The sequence below is a fragment of the Hypanus sabinus genome, chromosome 22 (genome assembly GCF_030144855.1).
Source record: "Hypanus sabinus isolate sHypSab1 chromosome 22, sHypSab1.hap1, whole genome shotgun sequence".
NCBI classification, from domain to species: domain Eukaryota; kingdom Metazoa; phylum Chordata; class Chondrichthyes; order Myliobatiformes; family Dasyatidae; genus Hypanus; species Hypanus sabinus.
Window position 1 is genome coordinate 17,472,826 of NC_082727.1, and position 21,189 is coordinate 17,494,014.

General features: G+C 46.3%; 1 protein-coding gene across 3 annotated transcripts in view; it reads right to left on the reverse strand.

The window, feature by feature from the left end:
* The window catches only part of crtac1b (cartilage acidic protein 1b), a 325,818-nt gene that overhangs the window by 77,977 nt on the left and 226,652 nt on the right, over nt 1–21,189 (reverse strand). For all 3 annotated transcript variants that reach the window (XM_059947159.1, XM_059947158.1, XM_059947157.1), the window contains exon 8: nt 5,961–6,097. In XM_059947159.1, the coding sequence (XP_059803142.1) occupies nt 5,961–6,097 (137 nt within the window). The remainder of the gene's footprint in view (nt 1–5,960; nt 6,098–21,189) is intronic.

The following is a 21,189-nucleotide window of genomic DNA, read 5'->3' on the forward strand; positions in this document are numbered from 1 at the left end:
CCGGGTTTTTACTGGGCGCTACTGCGGGTCTGGGGTAGGATCTCCTCTGGTCAGAGTGCTCCTGCTCCTGCAGGGAGCGATGCCCAGGCCACGGGAGAGGTCGCTTCCTACCCCGTCATAGTGGCTCAGGGGTGTGGAGCGGCTCTGACCGCGCAGACCCCTGCTCCGCCGGAGGTGCTCGTGGGACCCGAATCTTCTTCAGGAGCCGGTACCACACAACACGAGCTTCATTATGGAGATACCCGCCGTGCTGTTCCGTGACGCATTCAGACAGTTCCTGTATGGGCTGTTCTTGTCATACAGACATGCCAAGGCAGTCTTTCTTATCATCAGGCAGTGAGGGAGGTCCCCAGTGGAAGTCTCTCTATGCGGGGTGTTGTAATGTGAGTATTATTAAAAGTAAGTTAACACTAATCGGGAAGTTGTTGATAACAAGAGGAGGGATCTGGGGTTGGCGGGGTCTTTACTTACGCTCTTTTTACTCGCAGTATGCATTGCATGTAGTTCCTCCACCCATGCCGCACGAGGTCCCTGGAGGCCTCTGTATTGTAAATATCATTTGCCGTCCCAGAGAAAGGTGTGTTTTTTGGCCATCAAGTTGTCAAGTGGTCTTTTTGTAAAGTAGAAGTTACCACACAGGGGTTTTTCCCTGTACATCGGTGACCTGGGTTGAAGGGTGTTGCACAGGGTCCTACCGTGTAATAACCCTGTCCCGATCAGGTCCACCTGTCCTTTTTGTGAATAGCGTACCATGCCTACATGGACTGCGAGAGGTTGCAGCCCCTGTTGGAACCTGAAGGGGCTGCATTTCAGCCCCGCACTCCTGATTTACGGACACCCAATACGGCAGGAAGAGAGGGGCAAATTGCTCAGTAGATGTCCTGCTCCTGGGCCTAGCCAAGATGGCCATTTATGGGTCCAGCTAACGGGCTGCCGGGGGCTCTGCCCAAGCTGACTGCCTTCCCTTCTTCTAGGGCTACGTTCGTGCCAAAGTGTCCTTAGAGAGGGAGCATGTGGCCGTTATGTGTATGGGGAGGGGGATTTCTGGGGTTGGCGTGCCCCCCCAGAAAATTGAGTACAATATAAATGATAATAGCTACTTTAATTTGAATTCACTAACTCTAGTAATCTTTAACCTTTGCATGCCTTTTGTATTTGCATAAAATTTTGTACATTTGCAAAAGGGACTCAGAGGTTGCACAAGTGTACCTGTAACCTGTTATTTCATCTCTTTCCAAATGATTTTCAATATTAGAGTTTTATCCTATTTTACTGGTCCTATCTCTGTGACCTCCTCTGGCCCTAAAGTCCTCTGGGATCTCTGGCCTCCTCTGACCCCAACCTCTTCAGCATCCCCACCACTGCCTACCTCAGCCTCTGTTGCCCGGATCTGAAGCTCAGGAACCAGCCCACCCCGGCTCTCTCTTCCACTAGATCCCTGGCCACTTGTCTAACGCCTCCTGGCTCTCCCGGCTGGAGGACTCCGGCCAATGGGCAGCCCAGAGCTCAGCCCGCACCGACTGCGCTACCGGCCCGCACCAGCAGAGGGAGCCGCTGCGCAGCAAGTCCCCACCGGCCAGAGCAACAGGTGCACACGGTGCCCAGGGCAGGCAGCCTCCGTGGAGGGAATTAAAAAGCCCTCGTTTCTGACCCTCGGCCTAGAACGTCAGCTCCTTGAGTGTCTGGCAACTTCCCTCATCTGCTCTGTTCTTAAGCACCACCCAGGCAATATAATCACTCCAGGGGGAAAAAAATCAGAAAATGCTGGAAACACTCAGATGTCTGTGAGTGGGGAGGGGTGTCTGGAAGGGAGACGGACAGCTAATGATAATGCTCTTTCATTAGAACTGGGAAAAATTCTGATATCATAGAAAAGGCAGGATAACAGGGCTGAGAAGGATGATAGATTAACCATGACGTAGTGGCTGAGCAGACTCGAACGGCTGAATGGTCTTATGTTTATTTGCCTCCATAGACGCTGTCTAACTTGCTGGGTTCATCCAGCATTTTGCATGTGTTGTTCAAGATTCCCAGAATCAACCAGATCCGGAATCCACAGACTGCAGAAGCTGGATTTTGAAATAAAAACAGAAATGCAGGTCAGGCACTAACTATGGGATGAGACTAAGCTGCTCTAGAACCATCTTCTCCAGAACGTTGGGCCAAGGGACGACATGATAGTATGTCAGATTGTGAGAGGCATCAACAGGGGCCTAGATGGGGCAGGCAACTAGGATCCTTCTCCTGGGCTAGAAATGTTACACACTGGAAGAGAAGAAGGTTTAAAGTAGATGTGTGGGCAAGATTTTTTTTATTACACAGATAGTGTGGGTGCCTGGAACAGACTTCCAGGGGTGGTGGTGGAGGCAGATGAGAATGGGAGGGAGAACTAAATGGGATTTGGGTGAGATTAGCACAAATGTATGCTCGGTGGCTGGCAGGATCCTGATGGGTCAAATGGCCTGTAGGGAACAGAGAGACATGGACCACCTGCGGGCAGAAGGAATTTAGTTTAGTTTAGCATTCAGCACACACGAGGGGCTGATTGGCCTGCCCCTGTGCTGTCCTGTTATATTTGTCACCTTCCTCCCCGGCCTCCTCTCCTACTGAAAACTAACTTGCATCTCTCTCCTCCCTGAAACACCGACAGCTTTCCTCTCTCCATGGAGGCTGCCTGCCTGGCCGAGTGCTTCCGGCACTTTCTGTTCCTGTGACACAGAGAAACTCTCTGCTTCCTCCACCCCAGAGCTTGGACTCCATCCCCACCCTCCAGACTGTGGTCAGGGGGAATGGTGCTAGGTCAGAGGTCAGATCCGGACCCACTGGGCACGGAGGCTGATGTGACCAGGGGACGATGAGCGTCCCATCAGATTCTGAGAGGACTCCCTGCTGGTTAGGAAGAGACATTGGGAGCCACAGAACAAAGGGCCACAAAGAAGAAAGGTCTCGATTCTCTCCTGAGACTGACCACGCCTGGTCAGAACATCTCTGAGACAGGTTTAGATCTCTGTGTAAAGGTTGGAGCTCTATCTGTGGCCTTCAGAAAGCAATGGCTCAAAAAAAGGAGGACCCAAACACCCATAGTGCCTTCTCCTCACTGCTGCCAACAAGAGGAGGTACAGGAGCCTGAAGGCACACTCTCAGTGTTTCAGGAACAGCTTCTTCCCCTCCGCCGTCAGATTTCTGAAAGGACAATAAACTCATATATACTACCTCATTTCTTCGTCTTTGTTTTTGCTCTCACTTCACAATACACATTTAATTTTATATGTATTTCTTATTGTCATTTATAGTTCTTTTAAGACTATGTTTTGCAGTGTACTGCTGCAGCAAAACAAACTATTTCACAACACCTGAGAGTGATATTAAACCTGGTTCTGATTCTGAGTCAGTGGGTGGTAGAAGGGGTTGTTTTGCTGTCGTCGTTTTGCTGTTGTTGTTTTGTTGTTTTGCTGGTGTCGTTTTGCTGTTGCTTTGCTGTCGTTGCTCGTGTTGTTCTGCTGAACACTGCGGACATGCGATGTCAGCGCCAGAGTGTGTGGTGAGACTTGTGGGCTGCCCCCAGCACATCCTTGGGCTGTGTCGGTTGTTAGTGTGTCTCGATGTACGTGTGATGCATAAACGAACCTCCGAGCAACACCATGGAGAGCTACCGGAAAGGAAGGTCGAGGAGGTAGCGCGTTGCGGAAAGAGTGGACAGTGAGAGGCCACTCTCAGGTTGGAGGAGTATCTGGATAGCCTAAACCTGATGGCAAGTACATCGATTTCTTCAACTTCTGGTTATTTTTCCCCTCCCCTTCCCTCTTCTTCCCCACTCTAGCTTCTTATCTCTTCTCCTCACCTGCCTATCATCACCCCTAGTGTCCCCCCTCCTTCCCTTTCTTCCATGGTCCACTCTCCTAGCAGATTCCTTCCTCTCCGGCTCTTTACTTTTTCCATCTATCACCTCTTGGCTTCTTACTTTATCCCCCTCCCCCTCCCCCTCCCACTCCCACCTGGCTTCGCCTGTCATCTTTTAGCTTGTCCTCCCTCTCCTCTCCCCACCTTCTTATTCTGGCATCTTGCCCCTCCTCTCCAGTTCTGGCAGAGGGCCTCAGCCCGAAATTCGACTTCATGGATACTGCCCGACCTGCTGAGTTCTTCTAGCATTTTGTGTGTGTGTCGCACTGTGTTTTCAGCATTTGCGGGGTCGCTTATAAAAATGACAGCTGACAGCTTACAGATCTCAGATAAACACTCTGACAATTTAGAAATCAAATGGTTAAAAGGAAACACATTTATATGGACTAACTCATTGCACAGACCTGCGGAGTTCTGGAGATCAAGGAAACCAGCCTCCTCTCCATGGACTATGTCTACCCTTCTCACTGTCTCAGTAATACAACCGAACCTCTTTACACTGACTATATCCCATCTATCCCTCAGCACAGATGAAGGGTCTCGACCCAAAACATTGACCGAGTTAATGAGTTAATTCAATGATCTGCTTTCATTTCTTGTTCAGATTCCATCTTCTGCTGTGTCTCGTGTCTCCAAATTGACTTTCTGTCAGATTAAGACAATACCATAAGACATAGGAGCAGAATTAGGCTACAGGGCTCAGTGAGTCCGCTCTGCCATTACATCACTATTCCTCTCTGCACCATTCTCCTGTCTTCTCCCCATAACCTGTGATGCCCTGACTAACCTAGAACCTATTAACCTCCTCTTTAGATCTCCCCAATAACTTGGCCTCCGTAGCACTGAATTCCACAATCCTCGGGTTAAAGAAATTATTCTTTGTTCTGAAGATTAGTGGAAAAGGGTCCACAATGGTCGACATGAACTTGATGGCCCAAAGGGGTTCTCGGCCTTTTTTTAATGCCGTGGACCCCTCCCATTAACTGAGGGGTCTGCTGGACCCAGGCAGGAAAACCCTGCTCTATTGATTCTGACTCAATGATGTTTCCTTCAAAATAGAAACCTTTAGTGAATGTATAATAGAAGCACCAAACGGTGTGACAGGCTGAGTGTAAAGTGGGATTGAGTGCAAGGGAGAAACACAGGGACTGTGATCAGAGCTCAGCAAATTGAAAATCATCTCATCTGGGCCCAAAGACATTTGTCACTGGGACCGAGGAGTGAATTCAATCCATATTTTAATATCAGAGAACACGGTCAAGTCACAGAATGAAAAGCAGCACAAAGCCAAGACTAGGAGGGAAAGAAAGATGGTATTCGATCTTTGAGACAGAGAGTGGATAAAACGTCCGTGAACAGGCAAGGTATCTGCCAGCAGAGGATTTATCCCCTCCGTTTACCTCTTCCCTCTTTGCAGTGAGATAAGATGCTTCTCCTTAGAGCCAGATGTGGAAGAATTTGATTATTGAGAGGCTTAGATGGAGTGGATGTGAGAGGATGTTTCCTGTAGCCGGTGAGTCTAGGACCAGAGGGAACAGAGATGAGGTAGAATTTCTTCAGTTGGAGGGTGCTGTATCTGTTAAATTATATTATTTTGTAAAAATATAAATTAGAATTAAAGGGTGTTTGAAAACAACGTACAGTTTGTCACAGTATCCAGCTATTTCTGGGTGAAGGGGTTGTTACCGTGGTTACAAGCTCTACAATCACATTGTGGTTACCACAATGCTATTACAGCCCAGGGTGTTGGAGTTTGGGGCTCATTTCCAGGGTCCTCTGTAAGGGGCTTGTACACCCTTCCTGCTCATGCTTGGGTTTCCTCCCACATTCCAAAGATGACCCGGTTAGATGGTTAATTAGTCATTGCAAATTATCCTGTGGTTAGGCTAGGGTTAAAATAGGCGGGTTGCTGGGCAGTGCAGCTCTTTGGGCCGGAGGCGCCTGTACCGCGCGGGATCCCTAAATAAATAAATTAAGCCAGTGATAATAAACCCGATCTTGATTCCAATTAACCGTACTTGCAAGGACTGGAGCAGGGGGCTGAGTTAGGAAGGACCCACCTGAAGATACGATTGGCTGAGGACCCCCTATATGCAATGTTGTTGAAGAACACCTCAAGGTCTTGGTCGTTGTCGAAGTCAGCTGAGATCACGGTCCGAACCGGAGAGGGCAGTGCAAACTTCTGCGTGGCGATGTTCTGAAGGAAAAACAAGGTCAGATTCAGCGATGAATAAATAACTGGTGGACCCATGATGCCCGGGCACAAAGATGTCACCCTGGGAGTGGGTGTCAGTAACAAGGCCAGTTATTGGTTCTTCATAAGGGGCATTTATTGCCCATCCTGTACTGACCCTAAAGTGAGTGAACACTTTGGTTTGGCATCAACATTGGATGCAGGAGGTTCTGGAAGGACCCATGGCTGTGACTGGTAGCCTAAACAAGAGTATTTGATGATTACCTTCCCTTGGCAAGCAGAGTCATCACTTTCTGCCACCATCATAACTTTTGCTCTCTCTTTATTGAGAGGTAGTTTTTCTCTCTTTTTAACTTAATTTGATTTTTAAATACTTATTATAATTGATGGTATATTTTGTGAATTGCTGCCACAAAGCAATGAGTTTCATGACATATTAAACCTGATTCCGCAGTTGCTGGAAATCCAGGGCAACCCACAGAAAATGCTGGAGGAACTCAGTAGGTCAGGCAGAGAGGGGAATAAACAGCAAGAGATTTGGGCCAAGTTCCTTCATCAGGACTGGAGAAGAGAGGGTGGCAGACTGTGCAAGAAAGGGTAATCACCTCCCTCTGGTGCCCCACCACCTTTTCCATGGTCTCCTCTCTTCTCCGTTTAGATTTCTTCTTCAACCCTTTAACTCTTCAACATATCACCTCTTCTTTCTCCCTCTGCCACCCACCCATCTTGTCCCTCACTTGGTCTCACCTATTAACTGCCAGTTTGTACTCCTTCCCCTCCCCACTGACTTCTTATTTTGGTCCCTCTCCCTTTCCAGTCTTGATGAAAGGTCTTGGCCCAAAGCACTGACTGTTTACTCCCTTCCATTGATGTTGCCTCAGTTGCTGAGTTCCTCCAGCATTTTCTGCATGCCATCATCGGTTGACCATCTTGGTTTGGTGGGTGTGAGGATCTCCTACAACCAAACTGGGTACATGTGGCACTTTCCCACTGCCAAAGGACAACAGTAAACCTGCTGGCTTTTATAACCATCTGGCTGTTCCTGTGCTCATCTCTACTAATGATGTAATTAACTCCATGGACCATTGATTACCCTTGAACCTAATCAGGGAGAAACGTTTCAGCTGTGATCCACTTACTGGCCACAGGACTGAAGACTCAATCCTGTTGCCAGTAAACCAGCTGATCCTGAGAGCTCAGCAGGTCAGGCAGCATCTTTAGAGAGAAATGGACAGTCAATGTTTTGACCACAATGAAGGATCTCAACCTGAAACATTGACTGTCCATTTCCCACCGCAGATTGAGTCCTTCAGCAGCTCTTGTTTTCCTCCCAAAGGTTTAGAATGGTAGGGATGGAGATACATGGTCTATATTGAGGAAGGTACAGGCTGATAGGAATCAGATGGAAAGAAGGGAGAGAGAAAAAATTCAAAGTAAATTTATTATCAAAGTACATATATGTCACCATATACTACCCTGAGATTCATTAACTTGTGGGCATTTACAGTAAATAAAAGGATAAAACAATAGAATCAATGACTCAATGGAATCAATTGTACACACAAGATGGACAAACATCCACAAGAGAACAAACTGCAAATATGAAAGGAAAAATGCTAATAACAATAATAAATATGAGATGATGGGTTCCTTGAAAGCAAGTTTATAGTTTGTGGAAACAGTTTAGGGTCAGGGTGAGTGAAGTTATCCCCTTTGGTTCAAGAGTCAGATGACTGAGGGATAATAACTGTCCCTGAACCTGGTGGTGTGAGTCCTGAGGCTCCTGTGCTTCAGCAAGAAAAGATCGGAGTTTCTGAGGATGGATGCTGCTTTCCCGCGACACTGCTCCATGTAGATGTGTTTAAAGGTGGGGAGGGCTTTACCTGTGATGAACTGGGTCAGATCCACTACATTTTATAAGCTTTTCTGTTCAATGGCATTGGTGTTTCCAAACCAGGTCACGATGCAGCCAGTCAGGATACCCTCCACTGCACATCTACAGAAGTCTGTCAAACTTTTAGATGACGTGCCGAATCTTCACAAACTTCTAAGAAAGCAGAGGCACTGCTGTGCTTTCTTCATAATGGCACTCGTGTGCTGGGGCCAAAAAAAATCCTCTGAAGTGATAACGCCTAGGAATTTGAAGTTGCTAATCCTCTCCATCCCTGACCCCCTATTGAGGTTGGGCTCATGAACCTCAGGTTTCCCTCACCTGAAGTCAATAACAGCTCTTGGCTTTGCTGACATTGAGCGAGGGGTTGTTGTGCCACCACTCAACCAGGTTTTCAATCTCCCTCCTATATGATGATCCATCGCCACCTTTGATTCGGCCTGTGACAGTGGTGTCGTCAGCAAACTTGAATATGGCATTAGAGCTGTGCTCAGCCTCACTCAATGGGGTAAAATGAATAAAGGAGGGACTAAGCACACAGTATTGTGATGCACCTGTGCTGGTGGAGATTGTGGAGGAGAGGTTGTTGCCAATCTGAACTGACTGCTGTCTGCGAGGGAAGAAATTGAGGATCCAGTTGCACAAGGAGGTATTGAGGCCAAGGTCTTGGAGCTTATTGATTAGCTTTGAGGGGATCATAGTATTGAATACCAAGCTTTCGTCGATAAAGAATGCATATTCATTGTCCAGATATTCCAGTGTTGAGTGAAGAGTTAATGAAATAGCACCTGCTGTTGACTTACTGCAACGGTAGGCAAATTGGAGCAGATCCAAGCTGCTTCTTAGGCAGGAGTTGATACATTTCATCACCAACATCTCAAAGCACATTATCATAGTAGATGCGAGTGCACTGGACAACAGTTATTTAGGTAGGTCACCTCGTTCTTCTTGGGCATCGGTATAATTGAAGCCTGCTTGAAGCAGGTGGATATGTCAGACTGCCAATGCGAGGGGTTAAATATATCACTCCAGTCAGTTGACCACCACAGGTCTTTAGTACTCAGCCATATACCCCGTCTGGGTTGCATGCTTTCTCTGGATTCACCCTCATGAAGGACATCCTCATGTTGGTCTCAGAGACTGAAAGCATAGGATCATTGGGGGGGGGGGGGTGTCTGTCCGTGATGGTTCCTTCATGTTTTGACAATCAAAGGGAGCATAAAAGGCATTGAGTTCATCTGAGAGCAAAGCCTCACTTGATCTCACTTTGTGGGAACTGATAGCATCCATGCCCTGCCACAACAGTTGAGCGTCCTTCACTGATTTAAGTTTGTTCCGGAATTGCTACTTTGCATTAAGATGGTTTTCTGGAGATCAAACGTGGATGGCTTGCATTTTACTTGGTTGCCAAAGTGTCAGAGAAAGGGGAAAAAGAAGGGTCATAGAGTCACAGAGATGGAGTGCTACAGCATAGAAGCAGGTACTTTGGTCCATCTAGTCCATACTGAACTCTTATTCTGCCTAGCCACATCAACTCGTACCAGGACCAGCCCTTCCATCCATGTACTTAGCCAAGCTTCTCTTAAATTTTGCATTCACCACCTCGGATGGCAAATTGTTCCACACTCACACCACCCTCTGCGTGAGAAGTTCCCCCTAAGATACCCTTAAATATTTCACCTACCCTTATTTATTAGCCTATGACCTGGAGGTCTAGTTTCACCGAAACTCAGTGGCAAAAGCCTGCTTGCCTTTACCCTATCTATACTCTTCATAATTTAGTATACCCCTACCAAATCTCCCCTCACTCTCCTGCACTCTAGGGAATACAGGCTTAACCTATTCAGTCTTTCCCTATAACTCAGGTCCTCAAGACCCTGTAACATCTTTGTAAATTTTCTCTGAACTCTTTCAACCCTATTGATTTCTTTCTGATCGGTAGGTGGCTAGAACTGCAGACAATAGTCCAAATTTGGCCTTACCAATGACTTCAACTAAATATCCCAATTCCTGGCTTCAACACTTTGATTTAGAAAAGACAGTATGCTAAAAGCTCTCTTTATGACCCATCTACTGTGACACTGCTTTCAAGGAATTATGGATTTGAATTCCCAGATCCTGCTGTTCTATGGTGCCCATCGGTGCCCTACCATTCACTGGACCTGTCCTGTCCTAGTTTGCCCTCACCAAGTGAAATACCGATGGAGAGATGGGAAGGGTTTGAGAGAAGGGGAAGAGATGGAGAAAGTTGTGAGGATGAGGGGATGGAGAAAGAAAGACTGGGAAAGAGAGATGGGGATTGAGGGAAAGTGATGGAGAGAAGGATAGAAAAGGAGAGTGAGATAGAAATTGAGGGATGAAAATCAGATAAAGATGGAGGAACAGGAATAGGAAAATTGGGATGGAGACGGGTGGAGATGGGTGGGATAGGAATGAGAATATAGAGGTGGAGGGATAGAAATATGGAGATGGGAAGGAGATTGATGGGGAGACAGATGGAGAGATATAAATATTGAGAAACAAATGGAGAAATAAAAATTCAAAGGGATGGTGACAGATAGAGGGATAAAGATTGAGAGATAGGAATAAAGAGAAAATGAAAGAGATGAGATTAGAGGAACAAAGTCTATAGAAAGAGAGGACATGATCGATTAGAGATGGATTGAGAGCAGGGGGCAGAGGATTAGAAGGAGCCACTTGTAGGTATGGATGGCTGAGGAACCTGAGGGATCGGACAGTAGGATGGGAATCTCAGGAGACGAGTGTCCTGTGATCAGGAGGGTGATTGTGGGGTACTTGGATTGAGAAAGACTGGGAAAGAGTTATTGCTGTGCTCAGACCTACATACTTAACGCTTTCCCAGTAAATATTATTTATATGACTGGATGTGGATAAGACAGTGCTCTTAATATTCATTGAGTCAAGAGAAAAAGATGCCGATTAATTAGATTTGTGAGATCTGCTTTTAATCAACAGTTTCCAATCTACTCTCGTTCAGATTAATAGTCCGTTGTTTAATTAAAATCTTTACATTTATGGCCATTCGCCATCAAACGCACATGAGATGTTAGTGTAGCAACACCAGATTCTTAAAGAGAAATTCCCTGCAGTTCTAGTTGTTGGAGAATCTCCTCAATGTTGTCCCTTCCTCCATCCCCAAATGCCACCCTGATTGAGAGCCCAAGACTTGGGAGTAACCAGGATCCCAGGAATGGAATGTTCCGGCATGCCACGGGTGGTGTGGGGAGCTTACAGAGCAGAGGAAACTGTGGGTGGATGGGGGAAGAGGGCAAAGAGCGGTGGAGAGAGGACAGTGTTGGGGCAAAGGTGATGTGGGGGTTTCAGATGTGTGAGGGAGAGGGAAAGAGGTGAGTTGGGTAGTATGGGGTGAGGAGAGGAGGGGATGGCAAGGGAGGTTGCATGGGCATCTTCAGCAAAGGAGAGGGGTGTGGGGAGTGGAGAGGCTATGGAGGAGGGACAGGTGCGTGTATAGACACTGCAGAGGTGGGGGGAGCGTGCAGGGGAGGCAAGGGGGAGGGTTGCAAGGAATGGTGGGGTGCGACAGAGGGGAGGGCAGATGGGAGGCAAGAGAAATTGGAGGTGAGGGGAGAGTGGTGGCAATAGTGTTTGAAGGTGAAGGTGTAAGGGTGGTTGGAGGGTGTAGGGGAGGGAGGAGGAGGCTGTAGGGGAAGGGGAGGAGGGTGGAGGGTGTTGTGGAGGCTAGAGAGTGCAGCAGGGGAGAGGGGAGGGGAGGGTGGAGGGGAGCGTTGAATGGCAATGGCAGGGACAGGGAAGGACGAGGTTTGTGGCTGATGGGAGGGGACGGTGGAGGAGAGGGGAGGGAATGTATATGGTAGATGGGAGGAGATGAGGAAGGGCGAGGTCTGTGGGTGAGCAGTGGCAGAGCAGGCCCACAATCCAATACAGATTAGATCTGACCAACTGACTGTGGTTCCCTGCCTCCCTCTCTCTCTCCTTGAGTAAAGTTGCTGGATAAGCCAAGTGGCCTTTTAATGAAACAACAAACCTAGCAAATTGAAATAGAACAAATCCATCAGTCCCCTCACCAGCCTTCTTTGGATGAAGTCCTGCAGGACAAGTGAGAGATGTGTCAGCCTGCGGCTCCAACACCACTGCCCCAATGAGTACAACGTTCCCCTAGTTCCTACTTACCATCTCCCAAACTATAGCTATTTCTGGCACGTTAGGCGAAGAAAATGCAAAAAAAAACTGCTTTAATCCCCAGCCTCCTTCCTCTCATTAATAATTCCCTGAACTCGCATTATGGGAGCATCCCTCCCCTGATAAATTCTTCCTCGAAAGAAATTCGATCTGCTTTCATTTTACTGGCAAGTTTAATCTGATCCACTCATATTTCCTTATTAATTTTTTAGCCAATTTTTCTGGCTTTTTAAAAATATTCTGTCTGACCTTTTGACCTGCTATGTAAGGTAGATATCGAGACCAGTCTGTTGGGGAGGAAACGAGGGAGCAGACTATCTGAGATCAAGTGTTGAGTAATGAGAAGAGGTTAACAGATGAACATGTAGTTAAGGGGTCTTCAGGGAACAGTCATCACAATCTGAAAGAATTTAATAGAAAAATTGAAAGTCATTTAGCTCAATCTGTGACCATGGTCTTAAATCTGAATAATGCAAACTTCAAAATTATGAACTACAACTTGGCTGTGGCAGACGAGTAAACCACATTAAAAGCGACACGGTTAAGCGAGCAACGAGTAATGTTTAAAAAATAATGCAAAGTTTACAAATAATACATAGCAATAGAGTCTTGCGGTCGTACAGCATAGAAACAGGCCCTTCGGCCCAACTCATCCATACCAGCCAAGATAGGCCTATTTGGCACATATCCCTCTGAGGTTTTCCTAACCATGTAGTTGAGAGTTAGGGGGCAAAAGTTTAAGGGCAACACGAGGGGTAATTTCTTTACTCAGAGAGTGGTAGCTGTGTGGAACGAGCTTCCAGTAGAAGTGGTAGAAGCAGGTTCAGTAGTGTAATTTAAAGTAAAATTGGATAGGTATGTGGACAGGAAAGGAATGGAGGATTAAGGGCTGAGTGCAGGCCAGTGGGACTAGGTGAGAGTAAGCGTTCGGCAAGGACTAGAAGGACCGAGATGGCCTGTTTCTGTGCTGTAATTGTTATATGGTTATACCTGTTCAAATGTCTTTTAAATGTTGTTAATGGATCTGTCTCAACTACTTCCTCTGGCAGTTGGTTCCATATACTGAGCACCTTCTGGGTAAAGTTGTTTCCTGAGTCTTTCTTAAGAATTTCCCATTTCACCATAAGCCTATGAAGGCCCTCTTGTTTTTGATTCCTCTTTCCCCGAGAAAAAGACTGAGTGCATTCACCCTATCTATGTCCCTCATGGTTGAACACAGGGTCACCCCTCAGTATCCTATGCTCCAAGGAATAAAGTCCTTGCTTATGCAGCCTCTAGCTGGCTGGTGGCGTAGTGGCATCAGCACTGGACTTTGGAGCGAAGGCTCCTGAGTTCAAATCCAGCCGGCCCCCTTGCACGCTTTCCATCCGTGCTGGGTTGAGCGTCGAGCTAGCAACTCGGCCTCATAAAAATGAGAAAGCCTGCTAAAAAAACACCGTCACGACAGCGTCCTGATGACTCCACTCGGAGTTAAGACTTTCTTCTTCTTCTTATGCAGTGTCTCTGTAAAACTCAGTCTCTCAAGTCTTTGCAGCACTCTCATGCAAATTGTAGAAACATTCTTATTAAGATGCACTTATCTGATCTTGATCTTACACTAAAATCTTTCATGAACTGAATGATCTTTCTTGTGTCAACGTTCGGCTGTGCCACTCTTAGTGCTGAGAGCCCCAGCCTGTCCAGGATCTCCTGGTAATTACATCTACCATGAAGCCATCTAAGAGTTTCTTAAATGCCCCTAATGGATCTGCCTCCACCATCATCCACGGTAGGGTGTCCCATACATTCACCACTCTCTAAGTAAAAAAAAACTTACTTCTGACATTACAAACAAGAGAAAATCTGCAGATGCTGGAAATCTGAGCAACACACACAAAATGCTGGAGGAACTCAGCAGGCCAAGCAGCAAACTATCCCTCCTTCCCCCCCCCCCCCCGACTTTCTGCTTTCTGCTGGGATTACTCCCCATGTGACTTCCTTGTCCATTCGTCCCTCCTGATACTTATCCTTGCAAGCTGAACAAGTGTCACACCTGTCCCTACACCTCCTCCCTCGCTACCATTCAGGGCCCCAAAAAGTGCTTCCAGGTGAGGTGGCACTTCCTCTGTGAGGCTGTTGGGGGTCATATACTGTGTCCGGTATCCCCGGTGTGGCCTCCTGTATCTCGGTCAGACTCGACGTAGATTGGGAGACGGCTTTGCCAAGCACCTATGCTCCATCTGCCAAAAAAAGTGGGATCTCCCAGTGGCCACCCATTCTCATTCCAAAATCACCATCATAATGAGGCCACACTTAGGTTGAAGAACACCTTATATTCCTCTTGGGTAGCCCCCAACTTTCTCAAACTTCCAGTAATGCATTCCACCACCCCCCCTTCACCATTTGCCATCCCTTTTTCCCTCCCTCACCTTACCTCCTTGCCCGCCCATCGCCTCCCTCTGCTGCTCCTTTTTCTTTCTTCCATGGCCTTCTGACTCCCATCTCCCAACTTCCCAGCTCTTTACTTCATCCCTCCCCCTCCCAAGTTTCACCTACCACCTGGTGTTTTTCTCTCCCCTACCTCACCTTTTAAATCTACACCCCAGCTTTTTCTCTCCAGTCCTGCTGAAGGGTCTCGACCTGAAATGTCGACTGTACTTTTTTTCCATCCAGGCTGCCTGGCCTGCTGAGTCCCTCCAGCATTTTGTGTGTGTTATCTCTGACATTTCCCCCTGTACATTTTCCAATCACCATAAAATTATGCCTCCTGGTCGAGTTGATTCATTCTCCAATCTTGAAATGGTTCCTGACCTGGTGAAAAGACATCATCAGTGCACTGTTTGTTGCGATGTGCCCTGAATGCTTGGCCATTGTATACTTATCAATGGAGAACTTCGTGCATTGAGGTCCAGAATTTTGCCCACACTGGCTCATAAATATGGGAAGACTGCGATCCTATTTGTTTACAGAATGGTTCACAGGATTCCATGCTTCTAGGAATTCTCTTACGTGCCACGTGGTCGATTGTGCCGTGACTTTCATTGATACCCGGTCGAATTTGTGTCCCTCTCGATCCCCAAACCTAAAGCCGCGGATGGACCAGGAGGTTCGTAGTCTGCTGAAGTCTAAATCTGTGACATTTAAGTCTGGCGATCCAGGTATGACTTGTGGAGGGCTATTTCAAGAGCCAAGAAAATTCTGGGAGAGGTTGGAAGCGATATCAGATGCACGTCAACTCTGGCAAGGGTCGTAGGACATTACTTACTACGGCAAAACCCAACAGCATGAATGGCAGCGATGCTTCACTACCACACGAGTTCAATACCTTTTATGCTCGCGTTGAAAGGGAGAATGAAACCACAGCTACGAGGACCCTGGCAGCATCCGGTGACCCTGTGACCTCTGCCTCAGAGACTGGCGTCAGCCTGTCTTTCAGGAGGGTGAACCCTCGCAAGGCAGCAGGGCCCGATGGACTACCTGGTAAGGCTCTGAATACCCATGCCAACCAGCTGGTGGGAGTAATCAAAGACATTTTCAATCTCTCACCGCTACAGTCAGAACTTCCCAGCTGCTTCTAAAGGGCAACAATTGTACCAGTGCCAAAGAGGAAGAAACTGAGCTGCCTCAATGACTATCGTCCAGTAGCACTCACATCTACGGTGATGAAATGCTTTGAGAGGTTGGTCATGGCTTCTCAGGAAGGACCTGGATTGGCTGCAATTTCCCTATCGCCACAGTAGGTCTACAACAGATGCGATCTCAATGGCTTTCCGCGTGGCCTTAGATCAACTGGACAACGCAAATACCTATGTCAGGATGCTGTTTATTAATTATATCTCAGCATTTAACACCGTAATTCCTACAGTCCTTATTGAAAAGGTACAGAACCTGGGTCTCTGTACCTTCTACAACTGAATCTTCAATTTCCTAACCTGAAGACCACAATCTGGGCGGACTGGAAATAACATCACCACCTCACTGACAATTAACACTGGCGCTCCACTGGGGTGTGTGCTTAGCCCACTGCTCTAGTCTCTCTACACCCATGACTTTGTGGCCAGGCACAGCTCAAATAGCATCTATAAACTTGTTGGTGATACAACCATTGTTGGCTGAATTTCAGATGGTGATGAAAGGGTGTACAGGACTAAGATATACCAGCAATAACCTGGCACTCAACACCAGTAAGACCAAAGAGCTGATTGCGGACGTCAGGAAGGGTAAGGTGAGGGAACACAAACCGATCCTCACAGAAGGACCAGAAGTAGAGAGAATGAGCAACTTCAAGTCCCTGGGTGTCAATATTTCTGAGGATCTAACCTGGATGCAGCTACAAAGAAGGCAAGACAATGGCTATATTTCATTAGGAGTTTGAGGGGATTTGGTTTGTCAACCAAAGCACTCGAACACTTCTGCAAATGTACCGTGGAGAGAATTCTGACTGGCTGCATCACCGTCTGGTATGGGGGGGAGGAGGGGAGGTGGCTACCGAACAAGATAGAAATAAGTTGCAGAAACTTGTAGTAAAATTAATCAGCTCTATCATGGGTACCAGCCTCTGTAATATCCAAGACATCTTCGAAGAGTGGTGCCTTAGGAAGTCAGCATCAATCATTAAGGTCCCTCATCACCCAGGACTTGCCCTCTGTTCCCGTCGGGAAGGAGATACAGAAGCCTGAAGGCACACACTTGGAGATTCAGGAATAGCTTCTTCCCCTCTGCCATCCGATTCCTAAATGGACATTGTACCCATGAACTCATGAACCCACGTCACTATTTTTTTATCTGTTATTTTGCAACACTGATTTTAACTTAACTATTTAATAGACATATATATATATATATATATTTAATCAGTTTTTTCTTTATATTTATTTATCATTTATTTCATTGTAGGGCTGCTGTAAAGTTAACAAATTTCATGACATATGCCGGTGATATTAAACCTGATTCTGATCTTCATGGGCAGAGACTAGGGAGTCCTGATGAAGGGTCTCAGCCCAAAACGTCACTGTACCCATTTCTACAGATGCTGCCTGGCCTGCTGAGTTCTTCCAGCATTTTGTGTGTGTTGCTGAGAGTCAGTCACGTGCTCAGACAAGGATGAAACAATGATCCAGTTTGACGTCACTTCTCTGTTCACTCCCATCGATCTTAGCTTAGCGAAAGTAACTCTACTGGAACTGCTCCCCGATGAAGAATGAAATGGTGAGAGCCTAAGCAAAGATGGCAGATGTAGACTAGCAGAATTCTGCTCATGCTCGCACCTTAAATCTAAAAGCACACTTTACAAACAGCCGAAAGGGACACCAGCGGGGTAGCCCATCTCCGGGTTCATTGCAGAAGCCATCATGCAAAAGTTAGAAAAGACGGTGTTGCCAATTATAAACCCTAAAATTTGGGTTCATTACGTTGATGATGCCTTTGTCACAGTAAAACACAGTGAAACTGAAATAACTTATGAACTAATCAACAGCGTGCTCAATGATAACAAATGGAAACAGAAACTGAAGGGAAACTGACATTCCTTTATGTGCTTGTCAGTAGCAACACAGATGGTACTTGGGAAACTTCCGGCTTATCATAAAGGAGCACATACAGATCTGATCCTAACTATCACAGCACCCATCCAAATGCACACAAGAAAAGTTGTGTCAAAACTTTGTCCACACCAAAGGATAAAGAGGAGCAACATCTCTTTAAAATATTTGCACAAAACGGATACCCGCGGAACTTTATGCATAGATCTCTATGAGGTTGACAGTGCACCGATCAAGAAGCGACCAAACCAGTTGTCCTTCCATACATTCGAAATATCTCAGAATTGATGGCCCAGCTGCTCCAAGAACGTAGAATTTCAGTCGTGCATAAGCCAATGGCAATGTTGAGGACAGAACAAACCATGCCATTGGACAAGACCATGTGGTCTTCAAAATCCAACGTGGAGACTATGGCAGACATTATGTGGACCACACTGGGTGAAAACTGTCCACAAGGATCCATGAACACCAACTGGCTGTAAAGTGGCATGAATTCAATTCTCCCTCGTCTCTGCCCATGGAGATCAAGAAGGGCATAAATTTGACTGGGCATCGTGAAGGTCATGGCGCAACCAAACACGCGGCATGCAAGAGAATTCTAGAAGCACTGCTTTTCACAAACAACTTTGTAAACGAACGTGTAGACCTCAATCCCATTTATGAGCCAATTAGGCAAATTTCCAGACCACAACATACAAAGGTCATTGCACAACCAATCAGCAACGAGACTTCATCCTCACATCACAACTGAGTTTCCAACGTGAAGTCCAATCAGCTGATTGACGAGCACATAATGGCCAAGCATTCTGAGGATACACCACAATCATCAACAGTGCACTGACGATGTCTCCTGGCAGGGTGCCGAAACGTTTGCAAGTAAATTGCCAAGATCGGTGAATAACTCAACCACCAGAGCTACACATTTTCCACAAACAAGAGAAAACTGGCAGATGCTGGAAATCAAGGTAACACACAAAATGCTGGAGGAATTCAGCAGGCCAGGCAGCGTCTATGGAAAAGAATGAACAGTCTACGTTTCGGGCCTGATAAAGGGCCTGAAACACCAACGGTTTACTCTTTTCCATAGATGCTGCCTGGCCTGCTGAGTTCCTTCAGCATTTTGTGTGTTACTTATCTTCTAAATTATTTCCAATTATGCCCCCTGGTATAAACTAAGTTTGCCCTGCATTGAAGTTTCTAGCTGTCCACTCTATCTATGCCTCATCATTTTATACACTTCTATCAAGTTACCCTCGCCCTCCTTCACTCAAAATAGAAAAGCCTTAACTGGCTCAACCTATCCTCATTAGACAAAATCTCCTGTGAGGCAAGAAAATCCAGCAGGGAAACTGGAGCAATGACTCTCCATATTTCCATGTGATGTAGAAGGAGGTTTCTCCACCCATAAGGAGCAGGTCAGTTCACAAAACGTTCCCATTTTCCCGACTCCTTCCCCCAATGTTGCTGTAATCTTTCCTTCCCACTTTTCCATCAATCACACTGTTTACAGCAGCCAATTAACCCATCAACCCCTACACGTCATTGGGAAAATAGAGACCCTGGGGCAAACCCACAGGGTCACAGGGAAATGGTGCAAACCCCACATCGACAGCAGCAAGGTCAGGACTAAACTGGGTCATCAGAACTGTCAGACCGCTACACTATCTGCTGTGCCACTGTGAAAAATATACAAGGGATCAACCTTCTCTGGAGCAAAAGACAGGTTGCTCGAGGAACACAGTGAGTAGAGCAGCATCTAGGAAGGCAAAGGGATAGTTAATAGAGTCATAGAGCAATACAGCACAGAAACAGGCCCTTCTGCCCATCTCATCTGTGCTGTACTGTTACTCTGTGTAGTCCCATCGACTCAAACCTGGATGATAGCCCACCATACCCCTCCAGTTGAAGTACTTGTTCAAATTTTTTGGTGATGCACCTGCTTGGAATTATAATATTGAAGGTGGAGCTGCAGCCAACAACTTAAATCAAACCCGCATTCACCATTTCCTCTGGCAGCTCATTCCAATATTATTATAGAGACAGATATTGATTTCAACTATTTTTCATAGTCAAAATATAATCTAGCTATTTTGGAGGATTTTTTTTTCCCCTTTCACTTGCTGCTTATTCCTTGATGCTTCACAGCTGGTCTGTGCCGAGTCCATTTTTCATTTAGCGCAGCATGTAGTTTGGATCTGGAACATGCAGTTTGGATCAATATCTCCAGTTAACATCAGGATTGAAACATCAGCAATCTCATTTCCCCCAAAGACGCAGCTTGACTTGTGGAATTCCTTCAGCTGCACCAGGTTCCAGGATCTGCTGCCTGTTCATCGCCATTCTGTTGTACTGTGCTCCTTGCCGAATTTCTTGTTCTGTTTTTTTATCACCACGCACACTGCTTGCTCTGTAAGATTCACGTGAGTGAGGAATTTCATTGCACACTGGTAACTAGAATCAAACCTGAACCTGAAGCTGGTGCCGCCTTCGAAAGTGTAAAGTTCAACATAAGTTTATTATCAAAGTACTTACCACATGCTACTTTGAGATCTATTTTCTTGCAAGCTTTTACAGGAAAAATAAAATAATTTGTGAAAAGCTATATATAAATGAAGACTGACAACCAATGTGCAAATATAGATAAAACATATAATGAGAGCATGAGTTGTAAAGAGTCCTTGAATCTGTAGATTATAGAATCAGTTCAGTGTTGAGGTGAGTGATTATTCACACCGGTTCAAGAGCCTGATGGTTGTAGTGTTAGCTGTTCCTGAACCTGGTGGTGTGGGACCTCCACCCCATGGTAATACTGAGAAGAGAGCATGGGCTGGATGGTGGCCATTTCTGATTGTTGCTTTCTTATGGCAGCGCTCTATGTGAACATACTCAAAGGTGGGGAGAAGTTTGCCTTTGATGTATCCATCATTTTCTGTAGCCTTTTCAGTTCCTAGATATCGGTGTTTCCATATGAGGCCATGATGCAACCAGCTAGGATATGCTCCACTGTACATTTACATAATTGTCAAAGTTTTCGGTGACGTGCTGAATCTATGCAAACTTCTGTGAAAGTAAAGGCGTGTCGTGATTTCTTTGTGATGGCACTTTTGTGCCAGTCCTGGGACAAATCCTCTGATATGTCGCTGCCAAGGTATTTAAAGCTACTGAACCTCTCCACCTTCAACACCCTCGGTCAACAAGCCTCCCTTGAACCTGGTGGTAGGTGCTTTTAGGCTTCTCTGAACTGTCTCCAGTGCTAGTGCATCCCCCTGAAAATAAGCAGACCAATCTGTAGGCGATAATTTGCCTTCCTGAGTAGTCACAAGGTGGCAATTAGGTCAGCACTCCTTCCTCTAGGGCCGGGGTTCTCAATCTTTTTATTGCCATGGACCAATGCCATTCAGCAAGGGGTCCATTGACTCCAGGTTGGGAACAAATACTCTCAGGCAAGGCCATAGTGGAATAACACAAAAATAAAGCTGAATTGGTAGATTGATTTCCTCAAG